The following is an 18,055-nucleotide window of genomic DNA, read 5'->3' as shown; positions in this document are numbered from 1 at the left end:
GAGAGGGAGAGAGGAGAGGGAGAGAGAGGGAGAGAGAGGGAGAGAGAGGAGAGAGGGAGAGAGAGAGGGAGAGAGATAGAGAGACACAGAGATAGAGAGGCTGATGTGGGGCAGAAGGGAGGGGGAAGGTGCTGTGGCTGAGGGGGTTACAGAAACAGGGTGGGTATCAGATATGTGGGGGGTACAGGGGGGGGTTACAGGAGAGGGGGTTACAGGGGGGGTTACAGGGGGGGTGTAGGGATAGGAGGGGTGTTTACAGGGGCAGGAGGGGGTTACAGGGAGGGGGTTACAGGGGCAGGGAGGGGGTTACAGGGGGGGTTACAGGGGGGGTTACAGGGGCAGGGAGGGGGTTACAGGGGGGGGGTTACAGGGGGGGGTTACAGGGAGGGGTTACAGGGGGGGGTTACAGGGGGGTTACAGGGAGGGGGTTACAGGGGCAGGGAGGGGTTACAGGGGGGGGGTTACAGGGGGGGTTACAGGGAGGGGGTTACAGGGGCAGGAGGGGGTTACAGGGGGGGGATACAGGGGGGTTACAGGGGGGGGTTACAGGGGGGGTTACAGGGGGGGGATGTAGGGCAGGTAGGGGTACAGGGGGGGGGTGTCGGGCAGGAAGGGGTTACAGGGGGGGGTGTAGATCAGGAGGGGGTTACAGGGGGGGTTACAGGGGGGGTGTAGGGATAGGAGGGGGTTACAGGGACAGGGAGGGGGTTACAGGGGGGGGTGTAGGGCAGGGGGGGGGTTACAGGGGGGGGTGTCGGCAGGAGGGGGTTACAGGGGGTAGAGGGAAGGACCAGGTGAATATATTCCATCTTGGAGCAGACACTGACCGCACTCCGTGCTTTGTGATCTTTGCTGAGAACATTTCCGATTGGTGTGTGGGTCAGTGGGTCCTGATGCCGTGGGGGGGGGGGGGGGGGAGTGGGGGTGTGGATGTTTAGGGTGGGAGATGGGGGGGGGGGAGGTGTGGATTGGTGGTCTTGTCACTGGTGGGGGGGGAGGTGTGGACCGGTGTGGGGGGTGGGGTGGATGGGGGAGGGTGTGGACCGGTGTGGGGGGGGGGGGGGTGGATGGGGGAGGTGTGGACCGGTGTGGGGGGGGGGGGGTTAGGGGGGTGGATGGGGGGAGGGTGTGGACCGGTGTGGCGGGGGAGTTAGGGGGGTGGATGGGGGAGGGTGTGGACCGGTGTGGGGGGGAGGGGGTTACAGGGGTGGATGGGGGGGAGGGTGTGGACCGGTGTGGGGGGGGGGGGGTTAGGGGGGTGGATGAGGGGAGGGTGTGGACCGGTGTCGGGGGGGGGGGTTAGGGGGGTGGATGGGGGGGGTGTGGACCGGTGTGGGGGGGGGGGGGTCGGGGTGGATGGGGGGGAGGGTGTGGACCGGTGTGGGGGGGGGGGGGTGGATGGGGGAGGGTGTGGACCGGTGGGGGGGGGGGGGGGGTGGATGGGGGGAGGGTGTGGACCGGTGTGGGGGGGGGGGGGGGGGGGGAACACTTACCCAGCCACGGGTGATGTTGTCCATTGAGAGTTGCAGGCCCTTGCCACGCCGAACCACACGGATGCTGTGCCACTCGTTGTCATTGACCTTCTGCCCAGCGAACAGCGTCTCAGGGCCCTTGCCTGCAGCGCAAGGAGAGGGGTTAGAGCGCACACACTGGCCCCAGGCCGGGGTTAGAGCGCACATACGGACCCCAGGCCGGGGTTAGAGCGCACACGTGGGCCCCAGGCCGGGGTTAGAGCGCACACGTGGGTCCAGGCCGGGGTTAGAGCGCACACACGGACCCCAGGCCGGGGTTAGAGCGCACACGTGGGCCCCAGGCCAGGGTTAGAGCGCACACGTGGGCCCCAGGCCAGGGTTAGAGCGCACACGCGGGCCCCAGGCCGGGGTTAGAGCGCACGGCAACCGCGCGGGGAGAGGGGATTAGTGCGGACACACGAATCTACAAGCCCGCGTTTTACAGCGGAGATGCAAACCGCACGCCCGCGTTAGTCAACACATTGCAGTGGACACACGACCCACAGCCCGAGTCACAGCGTGTAAGCAACCCACAGGCCTGTGTTCTGGTAGAATTAGGCCACTCGGCCCATCCGAGTCTACTCCCCCATTCAATCATGGATGATCTATCTCTCCCTCCTAACCCCATTCTCCCTGCTTCTCCCCCCATAACCCCTGACACCCGCCACTGATCAACAATCTATCTATCTCTGCCTTAAATATACCCACTGACTTGTGGCCTCCACAGCCGTCTGTTGGGCAAAGAATCCAACAGATTCACCACCCTCTGAATAAAGGAGTTCCTCCTCATTTCCTTTCTAAAAGAGCGCCCTTTAATTCTGAGGCTGTGCCTCTGGTCCTAGACTCCACAGTTCTCCCACCAGTCTGACCGCCTCCGACTACAGTCTATCTCTGAACCGCCCACTCCCCTGACATCAGTCTGAAGAAGGGTCTCGACCCGAACATCACCCCATTCCTTCTCTCCACAGATGCTGCCCGACCCGCTGAGTTACTCCAGCACTCTGTGAAACGTCACCTATCCATGTTCTCCACAGATGCTGCCTGACCCGCTGAGTTACTCCGGCACTCTGTGAAACGTCACCTATCCATGTTCTCCACAGATGCTGCCCGACCCGCTGAGTACTCCAGCACTCTGTGAAACGTCACCTATCCACATAAAATCCTTAAGGGGTTGGACAGGCTAGATGCGGGGAAGATTGTTCCCGATGTTGGGGAAGTCCAGAACCAGGGGTCACAGCTTAAGGATAGGGGGAAGTCTTTTAGGACCGAGATGAGAAAACAGTTCTTCACACAGAGAGTGGTGAATCTGTGGAATTCTCTGCCACAGAAGGTAGTTGAGGCCAGTTCATTGGCTATATTTAAGAGGGAGTTCGATGTGGCCCTTGTGGCTAAAGGGATCAGGGGGTATGGAGAGAAGGCAGGTACGGGATACTGAGCTGGATGATCAGCCATGATCATATTGAATGGCGGTGCAGGCTCGAAGGGCCGAATGGCCTCCTCCTGCACCTATTTTCTATGTTTCTATGTTCTCCACAGATGCCTGCCTGACCCGCTGAGTTATTCCAGCACTCTGTGAAACGTCACCTATCCATGTTCTCCACAGATGCTGCTGACCCGCTGAGTTACTCCAGCATTTCTGTGTCTCTCTTCAAGTTTAACCAGCGTCTGCAGTTCCTTCCTCCAGTGACGAGGCCCTGTTCCTCCACACTGCCTGGTCTGCTGGCTGCCAGTGCCCATTCCTTACCCACTGCTCAGCAGAACATCAGTAGTGGGTGAAGCCCCGTTACACGCTGCCCTGTTACGGTCGGCACTGTGACCTCTCCACTTTGCCCACTGCTCAGGAGAATTGGTTTGATCAGTGCGGGTGTCAGGGGTTACGGGGAGAAGGCAGGAGAATGGGGTTAGGAGGGAGAGATAGATCAGCCGTGATTGAATGGCGGAGTGGACTTAATGGGCCGAATGGCCTCACTCTGCTCCTAGAACATGAAACCGGGCCCTCTTTCCTATCGACTGCCCTGTTATTTTCAGTGTTAGTTTTATTAGTTTCAGAGATACAGCGTGGAAACAGGCCCTTCGGCCCACCGAGTCCGTGCTGTCCAGCGATCCCCGCACACTAACACTATCCTCCACACACTGGGGACAGTTTACATTTACACCGAGCCAACGAACCTGCACGTCTTTGGAGTGTGGGAGGAAACCGAAGATCTCGGAGAAAACCCACGCAGGTCACGGGGAGAGCGTACAAACTCCGTACAGACGGCGCCCGCGGTCGGGATGGAACCCGAGTCTCCGGCGCTTGCAAGCGCTGTGAGGCAGCAGCTCTACCCGCTGTGCCACCGTGCCGCCTTCCCACACACACTGCCCGGTTAGGGTGTTGGTCTGTGACTGCTCCCCCTGGCACGGTCTGCATGTTCGGCAGGTTGGCAGTGCCAGCCCTTACCCACTGCTCAGCAGGACAGCCGTGGTGGGCAGAGTCTGCCACCCCATTCACAACACTGCCTTACACACTCAACACTGCCCAGGGCAACTCCAGTGGTGGGCAGAGCCCAACCCTTACACACTGCCTTACACACTCAACACTGCTCAGCAGGACACCAGTGGTGGGCAGAGCCCAACCCTTACACACTGCCTTACACACTCAAACACTGCCAGGGCAACTCCAGTGGTGGGCAGAGCCCAACCCTTACACACTGCCTTACACACTCAACACTGCCCAGGGGCAACTCCAGTGGTGGGCATAGTCTCTACCCCTTCACACACTGCCTTACACACTCAACACTGCCCAGGGCAACTCCAGTGGTGGGCAGAGCCCAACCCTTACACACTCAACACTGCCCAGGGCAACTCCAGTGGTGGCAGAGCCCAACCCTTACACACTGTCCACTGGTCAGGTGTGTTCGAGTGAGGGCAGGATCCATTGACCCAGCCTGTTCTGCTGGTTGGCAGAGCATGTTTCAAACACACTGCTCACAACACTAGTGGCTGGCAGGGACCGCCCCCCCCTTACACGCCCCTCACAAGCCACTCACTACCCTCCTTACACACCACCCGCTCCCCCTTACACACTGCTCACAACACTAGTGGTGGACAGGGATCGCTCCCCCTTACACACTGCTCACAAGCCACTCACTACCCTCCTTGCACGCTGCTCACACTAGTGGCAGACAGGGACCGCTCCTCCTTACACACTGCTCACACTAGTGGTGGACATGGACCTCTCCCCCTTACACACTGCTCACACTAGTGGCGGGCAGGGGACCGCTCCCCTTACACACCGCTCACACTAGTGGTGGGCAGGGATCATTCCCCTTACACGCCGCTCACACTAGTGGTGGACAGGAACAGCTCCCCCTTACACACTGCTCACACTAGTGGTGGACATGGATCGCTCCCCCTTACACACTGCTCACACTAGTGGTGGACATGGATCGCTCCCCCTTACACACTGCTCACACTAGTGGCGCGCAGGGATCACTTCCCCCTAACACACTGCTCACACTAGTGGTGGACAGGGACCACTCCCCCTTACACGCCGCTCACAAGCCACTCACTACCCTCCTTACACACTGCTCACACTAGTGGCGGGCAGGGACCGCTCCCCCTTACACACTGCTCACACTAGTGGCGGGCAGGGACCCCCCCCCCCTTACACACTGCTCACACTAGTGGTGGACAGGGACCACTCCTCCCTTACACGCCGCTCACAAGCCACTCACTACCCTCCTTACACACTGCTCACACTAGTGGCAGATAGGGACCGCTCCTCCTACACACTGCTCACACTAGTGGCGGGCAGGGACTGCTCCTCCTTACACTGCTCACACTAGCGGTGGAGAGACCGCCCCCTCCTTACACACTGCTCACACTAGCGGTGGAGAGACCGCCCCCTCCTTACACACTGCTCACAACACTAGTGGTTGACATGGATCGCTCCCCCTTACACACTGCTCACACTAGCGGTGGGCAGGGATCGCTCCCCTTACACACTGCTCACACTAGCGGTGGGCAGGGATCGCTCCCCCTTACACACTGCTCACACAAGTGGTGGACATGGGTCGCTCCCCCTTACACACTGCTCACACTAGTGGTGGGCAGGGATCATTCCCCCTTTCACACTGCTCACACTAGTGGTGGACATGGATCATTCCCCTTACACACGCCGCTCACACTAGTGGTGGACAGGAACAGCTCCCCCTTACACACTGCTCACACCAGTGGTGGAGAGACCGCCCCCCCTTACACACTGCTCACACTAGGCCTTGGTGTGCCAGGAGGTTTGCCCCTCACTGGGCGTGGGTCCCCAGTCTCTGGCCTGCTCCAGTGCCCTGGTGATAATACGGCCGGTCTGGGTGAGTTTCTGGTCAGTGGTGATCCTCTATGTTGATTTAGTTTAGTTTAGTTTAGAGATACGGCGCGGAAACAGGGTCTTGAACGCACCGAGACCACACCGACCAGCGATCCCCGCACACACTACACACTAACACTACCCTACACACACTAGGGACGATTTACATTTCTATACCGAAGCCAATTAACCTACAAAACTGCACGTCTGTGGAGTGTGGGAGGAAACCGGAGCGCCCGGAGAAAACCCACGCAGGGGAGAACGTACAAACTGTACAGACAGCGCCCGCGGTCGGGATGGAACCCGGGTCTCTGGCGCCGTGAGGCAACAGCTCTACCCGCTGCACCACCGTGTGGGCTCTTCCGTGGCACTAATGTTACTTACCACCTCTCATGCCTGACTGTTGTCCAGCTGTGGGAAGCTTCACTCACTGAGGAGCGGTCAGTGGAACTGGACACTGTGTGATGGTCAGTAAGAATCGCCATCTCTGGCCGGTCACTGGTGAAGCCGCTGGAGATGCTGGGCCTGGACTCTGCCCTGAGGAACCCCTGTCTGAGGAAGGGTGTGCCGGGTCTGGAGAGGGTCCAGAGGAGAATGATCCCAGGGATGAGTGGGTTAACGTGCGATGAGCGTTTGTTGGCACTGGGCCTCTCCTCGCTGGAGTTTAGAAGGTTGAAGGGGGGACCTTATTGAAACGTGCTGAATAATGAACAGCCCGGATAGAGTGGATGTGGAGAAAGATGTTGAAAGACTGGAGCGACTAGGCTTGTATACACTGGAATTTAGAAGGATGAGAGGAGATCTTATCGAAACGTATAAGATTATTAAGGGGTTGGACACGTTAGAGGCAGGAAACATGTTCCCAATGTTGGGGGAGTCCAGAACAAGTGGCCACACAGTTTAAGAATAAGGGGTTGGCCATTTAGAACTGAGATGAGGAAAAACTTTTTCAGTCAGAGAGTTGTGAATCTGTGGAATTCTCTGCCTCAGAAGGCAGTGGAGGCCAATTCTCTGAATGCATTCAAGAGAGAGCTGGATAGAGCTCTTAAGGATAGAGGAGTCAGGGGGTATGGGGAGAAGGCAGGAACGGGGTACTGATTGAGAATGATCAGCCATGATCACATTGAATGGCGGTGCTGGCTCGAAGGGCCGAATGGCCTCCTCCTGCATCTATTGTCTATTAAAAAAAAGTCTATTAAAAGGATGTTTCCACTGGTGGGAGAGTCTAGAACCAGAGGGCACAACCTCAGAATTAAAGGACATTCCTTTAGGAAGGAGATGAGGAGGAACATCTTTAGCCAGAGAGTGGTGAATCTGTGGAATTCAGTGCCACAGATGGTTGTGGATATTTTTAAAGCAGAGACAGACAGGTTCTTGGTTAGTGCGGGTGTCAGGGGTTATGGGGAGAAGGCAGGAGAATGGGGTTAGAGGGCAGAGAGAGATCATCCATGATTGAATGGCGGAGTGGACTCGATGGGCCGAATGTCCTAATTCTGCTGCTATCACTGATGAACTCCTGCAGCCAAGTCCAGAGGGGGGGTCTGACCGACATCTTGCCTGGTGTGAGGTCTGACACAAACCACTGGTGTACTCCCCCCCCCCCCCCCCCATCCCGATCTGCATCAACGTCACCCTGATGTCGTGGACAGGCACGTTCATCTCTCCTCTGGACTTCCGTCCTTCTCTCCTCTCTCTCTGTGTCTCCTTGACCAGCGAGGACAGGGCCGGCCAAATGACAGCATCGCAGGTCAGTGGGGAGAACAGACGCTGTGTGCTGGGGCAATGAAGATGGACACAGAGTGCTGGAGTAACTCAGCGGGTCAGGCAGCATCTGTGGAGATCATGGATAGGTGACGTTTCACAGAGTGCTGGAGTAACTCAGCGGGTCAGGCAGCATCTGTGGAGATCATGGATAGGTGACGTTTCGGGTCAAGACCCTTCTTCAGACTGGGGCATTTGTTGGGCCGATGCGTTGGCTAACGAACGGGACAATGGTGGAGGATTTAAATGGCTCTTCCTCCTGCTGCCACCATGGGCTAGTACTGGCACCTCGATGTTTTACAAGTGATTAGAGTCACAGAGTGATACAGTGTGGAAACAGGCCCTTCAGTCCAACGCCCACACTGGCCCATCTACACTAGTCCAACCTACCTGCGTTTGACCCATATCCCTCCAAACCTATCCTATTCATGAAGTTGTCTGTTATGTAAATGTTGGGACAGTCTCTGCCTTAACTGTCTCCTCTGGCAGCTCGTTCCATACACCCACTTTGTGTGGAAAAAGTTACCCCTCAGATTCCTATTAAATCTCTTCCCCTTCACCTTAAACCCGTGTCCTCTGGTCCTCGATTCACCTGCTCTGGGCAAGAGATTCTGTGCATCTACCCAATCTATTCCTGATTGGATGGAAGCATTGAAAGTGTGGTCGCTAAAGTTGTTGGTAACACCAAGAAGGGTGAGAAGGCGAAGAGGACACCAGAGGTCAACCAAAGGCAAGGAGACAGGGCCAAGATTTAGTGATCATGTGAGAAAATGTGAAACTGACCATTCTGAAAAGATCAACAAAAAATAAACGTAGAAGCAATGGTGAGAGTGTGCAGAGTTGTGTAAAGCTGAGGGGTCAGAGTAACCTGATGCAGGGCGGGCACGTTGGTGCAGCGGGTAGAGCTGCTGCCTCACAGCGCCAGAGACCCCGGTTCCATCCTGACCACGGGCGCTGTCTGTACAGAGTTTGTACGTTCTCCCCGTGACCTGCGCGGGTTTTCTCCGGGCGCTCCGGTTTCCTCCCACACTCCAAAGACGTGCGGGTTTGTATGTTAATTGGCTTCTGTAAATTGTCCATCGTGTGCGTTGGATAGAACTAGTGTGAACGGGTGATTGCCGGTCGGCGTGGACTCGATGGGCCGAAGGGCCTGTCTCCATGCTGTATCTGTAAACTAATCTAAGTGATTGGGTGAGCTAGCAGAATGCGGTTGGGCTGTGGACAACGAGGAAGGTTTTCAGAGGCTGCAGCAAGGTGTTGACCAGGTAGAATATCGGGCAAAGTGCTGGTGGATGGAATTTAACATCTGCTGGTGCAGGGAGCATTCTGAAAAATCAGCCTCAGCTTGGACATGAACAGTGAATGGAAGAGTGCCAAGGAATGCTGATCAATAGAGGCATCTTGGTGTGTTCACGTCCGTAGTTCCCTGAAGGTGGCATCACAGATGGATAGGGTAGTGAAGATGGCTGATGGCATTCTTGCTTTCAGAGGTGCAACTTTACAGTACTCTTTGTGAAGACCACACTCGGAGTAGTGTGTGCAGTTCTGGTCACCACACAAGAGGAAGGAAGTGTCTTAGGCTGGAGAGAGTGGGATGTTCACCAGGATGTTGTGTATTGGAAGGAACTGGAGTAGCTCAGCGGGTCAGGCAGCATCTGTGGAGAACATGGATAGGTGACGTTTCACAGAGTGCCGGAGTAACTCAGCGGGTCAGGCAGCATCTGTGGAGAACATGGATAGGTGACGTTTCACAGAGTGCTGGAGTAACTCAGCGGGTCAGGCAGCATCTTTGGAGAAAAGGAATGGGTGACGTTTCGGGTCGAGTCTGAAGAAGGGTCTTGACCCGAAGCCTCACCCATTCCTTCTCTTCAGAGATGCTGCCCATCCCTCTAAGTTACTCCAGCACTTTGTGTCCATCTTCACCAGGATGTTGCTTGGATTGGAGGACTTTAACTATGGGAAGAGGCCGGTCAGGCTGGGCTTGTTTTCGCTGGAGCGATGGAGACTGAGAGGTGATGGTAGAGGATTATAAAACCATAATGGGCAAAGATACGGCAGGTAGTCAGAATCTTTCTCCCATGCTGGGCGTTTCTAAAAGCAAGAGGGCAGAGGTTTAAGGTGAAAGGAAGGATGCTTGAAGAGCAAGAAAGAGGAATTGTGTGACTGAGAGACAGAGACTGAGAAAGAGAAAGAGAGTAGATGGAGAGAGAGAGAGAGAGAGAGAGAGAGAGAGGAGAGAGAGAGAGAGAGAGAGAGAGAGAGAGAGAGAGAGAGATGGAGAGGAAGACAGACCCAGAGAGAGAGAGAGAGAGAGAGAGAGAGAGAGAGAGAGAGAGAGAGAGAGAGAGAGAGAGAGAGAGAGAGAGAGAGAGAGAGAGAGAGAGAGATGGAGAGGAAGACAGACACAGAGATGGAGAGATAGAGGAGATGGAGAGAGAGAGAGAGAGAGAGAAAAGAGAGAGAGAGGGAGAGAGATGGAGAGGAAGACAGACACAGAGATGGAGAGATGGAGAGAGAGAGAGAGAGAGAGAGAGAGATCGAGAGAGAGAGAGAGTCTGGATTCAGCAGAGAGGGTGTTCAGCTGCCAGACTGTTGTGGAGAGTGGTGCACCTTTCAGAAGGTCTGTGTGTGGCTCCACACCAACAATGCTGAGGGCGACTCGTACCTGCCCTGGGGTCGACCGGCGAGACCCCAAACCCACCACCTCTCCCACCAAGGACAAGGGCAGCAGGAGCAGGGGGAACACCACCACCCACCCACAGCTTCCCCTCCCAGTCACGCACCGTCCCCACTGGGAAATCTGTCCGCGTTCCTTCACCGGCACTTGGTCTACATCCTGGAACTCCCTCCCCACCAGCACCGTGGGAGCCCCTTCACCACACGGAGACCGCTCCTCACAACGATGATCCAGGCAGTAAAAGATAGCCCTACCTCCAGAGACGACACAATGGCCAACATGTTGACAGGCCAGGAAGGACCGCCCATTGCAATCCCCTGGTGACCATCGCAGAACCACTGCCCAGCCCCTCTCCTGACCAAGGCACGCTGACTCTCACAACCACCTCGCCCCCGACCCCTTCACCATGACCCAGGGTCCCGCCCCATCACCGCTGGGCTCCACTCTTCCAATGGCCCCAAGACCAATCTCCCCCATTCCACCCTGCATAAATGCCAGCTCATCCCGAGCCCCGTACAGTCCATGTCCCCCCCACCCCCGCTCCCTGCTCCCTGCTCCCACTGTCACCAGCACCCCCCCCCCCGCTCCCTGCACCCACTGTCAAGTCAAGTCAAGTCAAGTCAAGTCAATTTTATTTGTATAGCACATTTAAAAACAACCCACGTTGACCAAAGTGCTGTACATCTGATTAGGTTCCAATGGAAAACAAATGAAACATACAGTAGCACGCAAACAGTTCACAGCGCCTCCTCAATGAGCCTCAAACGCTAGGGAGTAGAAATAGGTCACCCCTGAGCTTAAGCCTAGACCGCGGGATAGTGAGTAGCCCCAAGTCGGCCGACCTGAGGGACCTGGAGTTAGAGAGGGGGGTTAGAAGATTTTTGATGTAGGGGGGGGGAATGTCCATTTAGGGCTTTATATGTGAATAGGAGGAGCTTGAAGTTGATTCTGTACCGTACAGGGAGCCAGTGGAGAGAGGCCAGAATCGGGGTGATGTGGTCCCTTTTACGGGTACCCGTCAGGAGTCTCGCTGCGTGCGGCGTTTTGGACCAGTTGCAGGCGGGACAGGGAAGATTGGCTGATCCCAGTGTATAGGGATACACTGCCACCAGCACACCCCCCCCCGTTGCGTTCCCCGCTCCCTGCACCCACTGTCACCAGCATCCCCCCCCCCCCCACGTTGGGTCCCGTCCCCCCCCCGCACCCACTGACACCAGCTCAAGATTCCTCTTCACTCTTTCCATTAGACAGTTACATTATCTCTGTCTGCGGTCTTTATTTCCTTCCGGAATGTTCCCAATATATCTCCGGAATAGCGAATCCTGCAATTGCCTCTGCTCCCACCCCCCCACCCAAGGAATCTCTGCAAGGGTTCATCATGGTCATAAGTGATAGGAGCAGAATTAGGCCATTCGGCCCATTAAAGTCTACTCCGCCATTCAATCACGGCTGATCTATCTCACCCTCCTAACCCCATTCTCCTGCCTTCTCCCCACAACCCCTGACACCCGCACTGATCAAGAATCTATCCATCTCTGCCTTAGAAATATCCACTGACTTATGGCCTCCACAGCCGTCTGTGGCAATGAGTTGCACAGATTCACCACCCTCTGACTGAAGAGGGGTTTAGCAACAGCAGAGGAAAACAGGCCCAGAACACAGGATTCCTCCTCCACTCTGACTGGGGTCTTTCAGTGGAGGGGTCTTTTAATAACACCACATTTTATTTTTGTTGGTTTGCCTCATTGTGAAAGCAATGGACAGATTCACAGGCAGGTTAGTGCCTGCAGTACCACTCTGTTGTGCTCGTTCCCAGCCTGTTCATTCCCTATCCCCACAACCCAGTAAGGCCTCATGTGTTGGAAGGAACTGCAGATGCTGGTTTACACCGAAGATAAGACACAAAACGCTGGAGTAACTCAGCGGGACAGGCAGCATCTCTGGAGAGAAGGCATAGGTGACCAGTCTCGACCCGAGACCTCACCCATTCCTTCCCTCCAGAGAGGCCGCCTGTCCCGCTGGATTACTCCAACATTTTGTCCCTGTTTCCAATAAGGCAGCTGTTCAACTCGGCCAATATATTAAAACATCGAACAGTAACATATAAAAGTGAACCGTGACTTACTAGGGTTACAGTTAGTCCTGACACAGTCTGGGTGTGAGAAAAAAACAGGATGAAGAGAGAAGAAAGCAGATTTAATCCTTCAAGGTAATCTCTGCAGACATCAATAATATCCATTGCCACCCTCCGGGGACAGGCACGTGTTGACAAGACCCTCAGACATCAGCAGAGATCCCCCTCTACTCCACCTCCTCTGGGGAATTTACACCTCATCTTTGTGAGCAGGTTTTGTGCGGGAACTTTCAGAGGTTAATTCCAACCTTCCCTCTCAAGCACCATCAGTGATTAGCATTCACCCAAACTCTAGGCTCCTCAATACCCCACTGAAGGCAACCTTCTTATGAATAAAGTTCTCAGAGTAGAATTAGGCCATTCGGCCCCTCAAGTCTACTTCGCCATTCAATCATGGCTGATCCATCTCTCCCTCCTAACCCCATTCTCCTGCCTTCTCCCCAGAACCCCTGACACCCGCACTAATCAACAATCTATCAATCTCGCCCTTAAAAATATCCATTGACTTGTGGCCTCCACAGCCGTCTGTGGTAATGAATTCCACAGATTCACCGCCCTCTGACTAAAGAAATTCCTCCTCATCCCCTGTCTAAAGGAACGTCCTTTAATTCTGAGGCTGTGCCCTCTGGTCCTAGACTCTCCCACTAGTGGAAACATCCTCTCCACACCCACTCTACCCAGTAACTAGTTGACTCCTGCCTGGTTGGTAAGTCTCACGGCTCACATAAACCCACATCCCTCAGCTACACCTGCACGTCTTTGGGATGCGGGACCAAACCCCTCAGATCTGTGACGGGAGGTGCCAGTGAGGGAGGTGAAACTCCACTCTGCCACAGGTAGAACCTCCCATTGTGGACGTTGAATAATCAACGGCCTTTCCCTTTGTATTTGGTGGCTGGAAACCGAACCTGTGTCATTCTCATCTCCACCCCCAGGCTTGCAGTGAATGCTGACCACTTGGTGCTTTTACCGTTCCGCTCCACGCCATTGGCCCCTGAGGGTCCCTGTTCAAACGCAGCCAATTGAGGAGGGTAGGGGTAGGGAATCATCAGCAGGGCCTGAGGGGTCAACACGTCATGTCAACCGTCACAGAAAAGTGGACGCAAAGAGCCACGGCCCACGTTTCCCGACCCCAGACCTGTGGTGAATCTTCCCACGCTGGCTCTGAACGCCAAACCTCTTGTCCAACCTGGTCTTGGAGCAAGGTACGGGAGGGATAGTCCTGGTCGCTGGTGGTGAAGATGGGTCGGGATAACCTCGATAACCTCGCCTCTGCCACCCCGACAGAGAGTGAGAGATGGTCAGAGAGCAAGGGTCAAATCCAGGTGTGGGGCAAGGGTCAGGTGCCTGACCACCTCAGATACTTTGCATCTGGCTTTGGTCCAACGCAGGAGCCTGAACCATGGCCGTTGTCTGGGCAATTTGCACAGCAGTACTGGTCAGGAACAGAGAGCAAATGAAGGAGATACGTCAGTCTGAGTGAAAAACACACTCACATTCCCACCCTCACCTTGACCTCTCAGATTCATCGTTATCTGAACAGCAACAATCAGGTCTGGAGGTTCGGCGAAACTGTGCCAAAAGGCAAAGGGTGTTAATGGAACTCAGCCCCCTGTGATGCAGGTCTGATGTAGGAGGGTTGATTGGTGACTTTCACACTGCACATTTGCACAAGGTTAGTCTCGAAATCACGAGAATGAAGCAAAATATTAAATAAGAAGTAAAAAAAACACAAAGTCTGTGCGACTGGAAGTCACAGTGAAGACACACACGCATGCAGACACACATACATGCACACAGATAATCACATACACACACTCTCTCACACACAGAGACTCAGACACACATGTACGCAGTCTCACTCACACACATACACACACACTCAGTCACACACACACACAGTCTGTCACGCACACACCCAGTCGCGCGCAAACACAGAATCACACAGTCACACACACGCATAGTCTCACACACACGCAGTCTCACTCACGCACACAGTCACACACACACTCAGTCACACACACAGTCTCAGTCACACACACACCCAGTCGCGCGCAAACACAGAGAATCACACACACTCAGTCACACACACACACAGTCTCAGTCACACACACACCCAGTCGCGCGCACAGAGAATCACACACACTCAGTTACACACACACACAGTCTCAGTCACACACACACCCAGTATCGCGCAGACACAGAGAATCACACACACTCAGTCACACACACGCATAGTCTCACACATACCCAGTCTCACTCACGCACACACACACACATGTAGTCACACACACACTCAGTCTCACACACACATGAACTTGCACGAACACACATACATGCACACAGAGAATCACAAACACACACACACTCAGTCACAAACACAGACCAACATACTGACTCACACACACACATGGACTTGCACAAACACATACACACTCAGTCACAAACACAGACCAACATACTGACTCACACACACACATGGTCTTGCACACAGACACACACACACACACACACACACACACACACACACACAGACTCTCACATACTTGTGCACAAGTACCAGAGTGATTTGGAGAGTGAGGTTATGACAAAAATGAAGTGTGAGGCTACACAACAGGGGGGGGTCGGTAACTCCTGGGGCAAGAGTGGTCCTGTCCTGACCGTTTGACCATGCCAGGTTCAGTGGGCAGTTGCGACCAACTGGGCCGGGCTGGGCTAAGCTGGGCCGGGCTGGGCTAAGCTGGGCCGGGCTGGGCTAAGCTGGGCCGGGCTGGGCTAAGCTGGGCCGGGCTGGGCTAAGCTGGGCCGGGCTGGGCTAAGCTGGGCCGGGCTGGGCTAAGCTGGGCCGGGCTGGGGGTGGGGGAGGGGGACGGGGGGGAGAGATCACCGCTGCCGTGGCTCTTTGCTTTGGCCGCAGATCCTGGCCATTGAAGGGTTTGTCCCATAGTTTGAGGAATGACCGGGAGGGAGGGAGGGAGGGAGGGAGGGAGGGAGGGAGGGAGGAGCTGCAATGTGTGTCTTACCTGCCAGGGCTCACAGCCAGTAACGGACAGCAAAGCAGATCCAATTGCACAGCGCTGGGAGTGGTGATCACTAAACCTTGTTCAGGTCCACCACAACCACATCAACTCAGAACGGCTGCTTCAATGGCCCTGCTTCCAGGGGGTCCCATCAACTAAACACGGAGGTGTAATGTACAGGCACCTCCTGCTGTACACAGGCTCTACAACTGTAGTGTGTTACACAGACAATTGTGTGTATTACACAAGGTTCGATATAATGGTACACGGTATTACACAGGAAAGTGTATACAATGAACAAGACGGTGTACAATTGTACGGTGCTGCACGGAAAGATGTGTGTATTAAACAAGTGTTGTACAATTGTCCAGTGAGTTACAGAGTTGTGTGCAGTGAACAAGGTCTTGTACAATTGTCCAGTGTATTGCACAGGAGGGTGTGTGCATTGAACAGTGAGTTACAAAGCAACCTGTGTGCTGCACAAGAAGGTGTGTATTAAACAAGGTGTGGTACAGTGTATTATACAGGAGGGTGTGTGTTGAACAAGGCATTGTCTCATGGTACAGTGTGTTACACAGGGGGTTGTGTGTTGAATGTCTAATGGTACATTGTGTTGCACAGGAGGGTGTGTGTGTTGAACAAGGCGTTGTCGAATGGTATAGTGTGTTACACAGGAGGGTGTGTGTATTGAACAAGGCGTGGTACACTGGTCCACCGTCCGGACACTAAGTGGCGGTCGGTGTTGCCTTCCGGTCGCGAGGTGACCCCACGGTGGGGGTCCCTCTATGCAGGGATTCTGCCCCTCTCCATCGGGGACCTGGGGTGGAAGGTATTGCACCGAGGAGTCCCCTGCAACCTGTTTCCTCGCGCGGTTCACAGACTCGCCAGCCGCCTGCCACGTTTGCGGGTTGGAAGAGTCTGTGTACCACGTGTACATGGAGTGTGTGAATCTGTGTACCACATGTACATGGAGTGTGTGAGTCTGTACCACGTGTACATGGAGTGTGCGTGTCTGTGTACCACGTGTACATGGAGTGTGTGAGTCTGTGTACCACGTGTACATGGAGTATGTGAGTCTGTGTACCACATGTACATGGACTGTGTGAGTCTGTGTACCACGTGTACATGGAGTGTGTGAGTCTGTGTACCACGTGTACATGGAGTATGTGAGTCTGTGTACCACGTGTACATGGAGTATGTGAGTCTGTGTACCACGTGTACATGGAGTATGTGAGTCTGTGTACCACGTGTACATGGAGTATGTGAGTCTGTGTACCACGTGTACATGGAGTATGTGAGTCTGTGTACCACGTGTACATGGAGTGTGTGAGTCTGTGTACCACGTGTACATGGAGTATGTGAGTCTGTGTACCACGTGTACATGGAGTATGTGAGTCTGTGTACCACGTGTACATGGAGTATGTGAGTCTGTGTACCACGTGTACATGGAGTATGTGAGTCTGTGTACCACGTGTACATGGAGTGTGTGAGTCTGTGTACCACGTGTACATGGAGTGTGTGAGTCTGTACCACGTGTACATGCAGTGTGTGAGGTTGCAGCCCCTGTTCCAATATCTAAAGTGGCTGCTCCTTGCTTTTTGGCTGCATTTTTCACCCACCATCCTCATCTTTGGACACCCTGTGCGTAGGGGAGAGGGTAGGGCCGAAGATGTCCTGGTTGGGTTGCTGCTGGGCCTGGCTTAACTGGCCATCCGCGACTCACGGCGCCAGGCGGAAGAGGGCACTGCCCGAGCCAGCTGCCTGCCCCTTTTCCGGGGTTACGTCCGTGCCAGGGTGGTGTTGGAGAGGGGCTACACGCTGTCCACGGGCACCCTGGGGGGATCTCCGGGACCACTGGGCACCGCGGGGATTGGATGCATCCTGGATGGGGATTGTAATATAATTGTATAATAGTTCCAATTGGTATATTTGTTTGTAGAGTATTCTGGTGGTGGGTTCTGTTTTGGTTTTATTGTATTGTATATATTATTTTAATATTTGAATAAATATTTTTGAATTAAAAAATTAAAAAATTAAAAAAGGCATGGTACACTGTATTACACAGGAGGGTGTGTGTATTGAACAAGGCGTTGTCTCATGGTACACTGTATTACACAGGAGGGTGTGTGTATTGAACAAGGCGTTGTCTAATGGTACACTGTATTACACAGGAGGGTGTGTGTATTGAACAAGGCGTTGTCTCATGGTACACTGTATTACACAGGAGGGTGTGTGTATTGAACAAGGTGTTGTCTCATGGTACACTGTATTACACAGGAGGGTGTGTGTATTGAACAAGGCGTGTCTCATGGTACACTGTATTACACAGGAGGGTGTGTGTATTGAACAAGGCGTTGTCTAATGGTACTGTGTGTTACACAGGAGGGTGTGTGTATTGAACAAGGCGTTGTCTAATGGTACACTGTATTACACAGGAGTGTGTGTGTATTGAACAAGGCGTTGTCTAATGGTACTGTGTGTTACACAGGAGGGTGTGTGTATTGAACAAGGCGTGTCTCATGGTACTGTGTGTTACACAGGAGGGTGTGTGTATTGAACAAGGCGTTGTCTAATGGTACACTGTGTTACACAGGAGGGTGTGTGTAT

General features: G+C 54.4%; 1 protein-coding gene across 1 annotated transcript in view; it reads right to left on the bottom strand.

The window, feature by feature from the left end:
• Positions 1 to 768: 768 nt before the first annotated feature.
• LOC144609619 (neurexin-2-like) overlaps positions 769 to 18,055 on the bottom strand; it is a 309,609-nt gene continuing 292,322 nt past the window's right edge. Inside the window, exons 12-14 of the mRNA XM_078428117.1 lie at positions 12,420 to 12,446; positions 1,494 to 1,615; positions 769 to 852 (exon numbers count right to left, since the gene is read on the bottom strand). Coding sequence (XP_078284243.1) covers positions 769 to 852; positions 1,494 to 1,615; positions 12,420 to 12,446 — 233 coding nt within the window. The remainder of the gene's footprint in view (positions 853 to 1,493; positions 1,616 to 12,419; positions 12,447 to 18,055) is intronic.

The sequence above is a fragment of the Rhinoraja longicauda genome, chromosome 34 (assembly GCF_053455715.1).
Source record: "Rhinoraja longicauda isolate Sanriku21f chromosome 34, sRhiLon1.1, whole genome shotgun sequence".
Taxonomy (NCBI): domain Eukaryota; kingdom Metazoa; phylum Chordata; class Chondrichthyes; order Rajiformes; family Arhynchobatidae; genus Rhinoraja; species Rhinoraja longicauda.
Note: the sequence above shows the minus strand (reverse complement) of the source record. Positions and strands in the feature narration are given on the sequence as shown.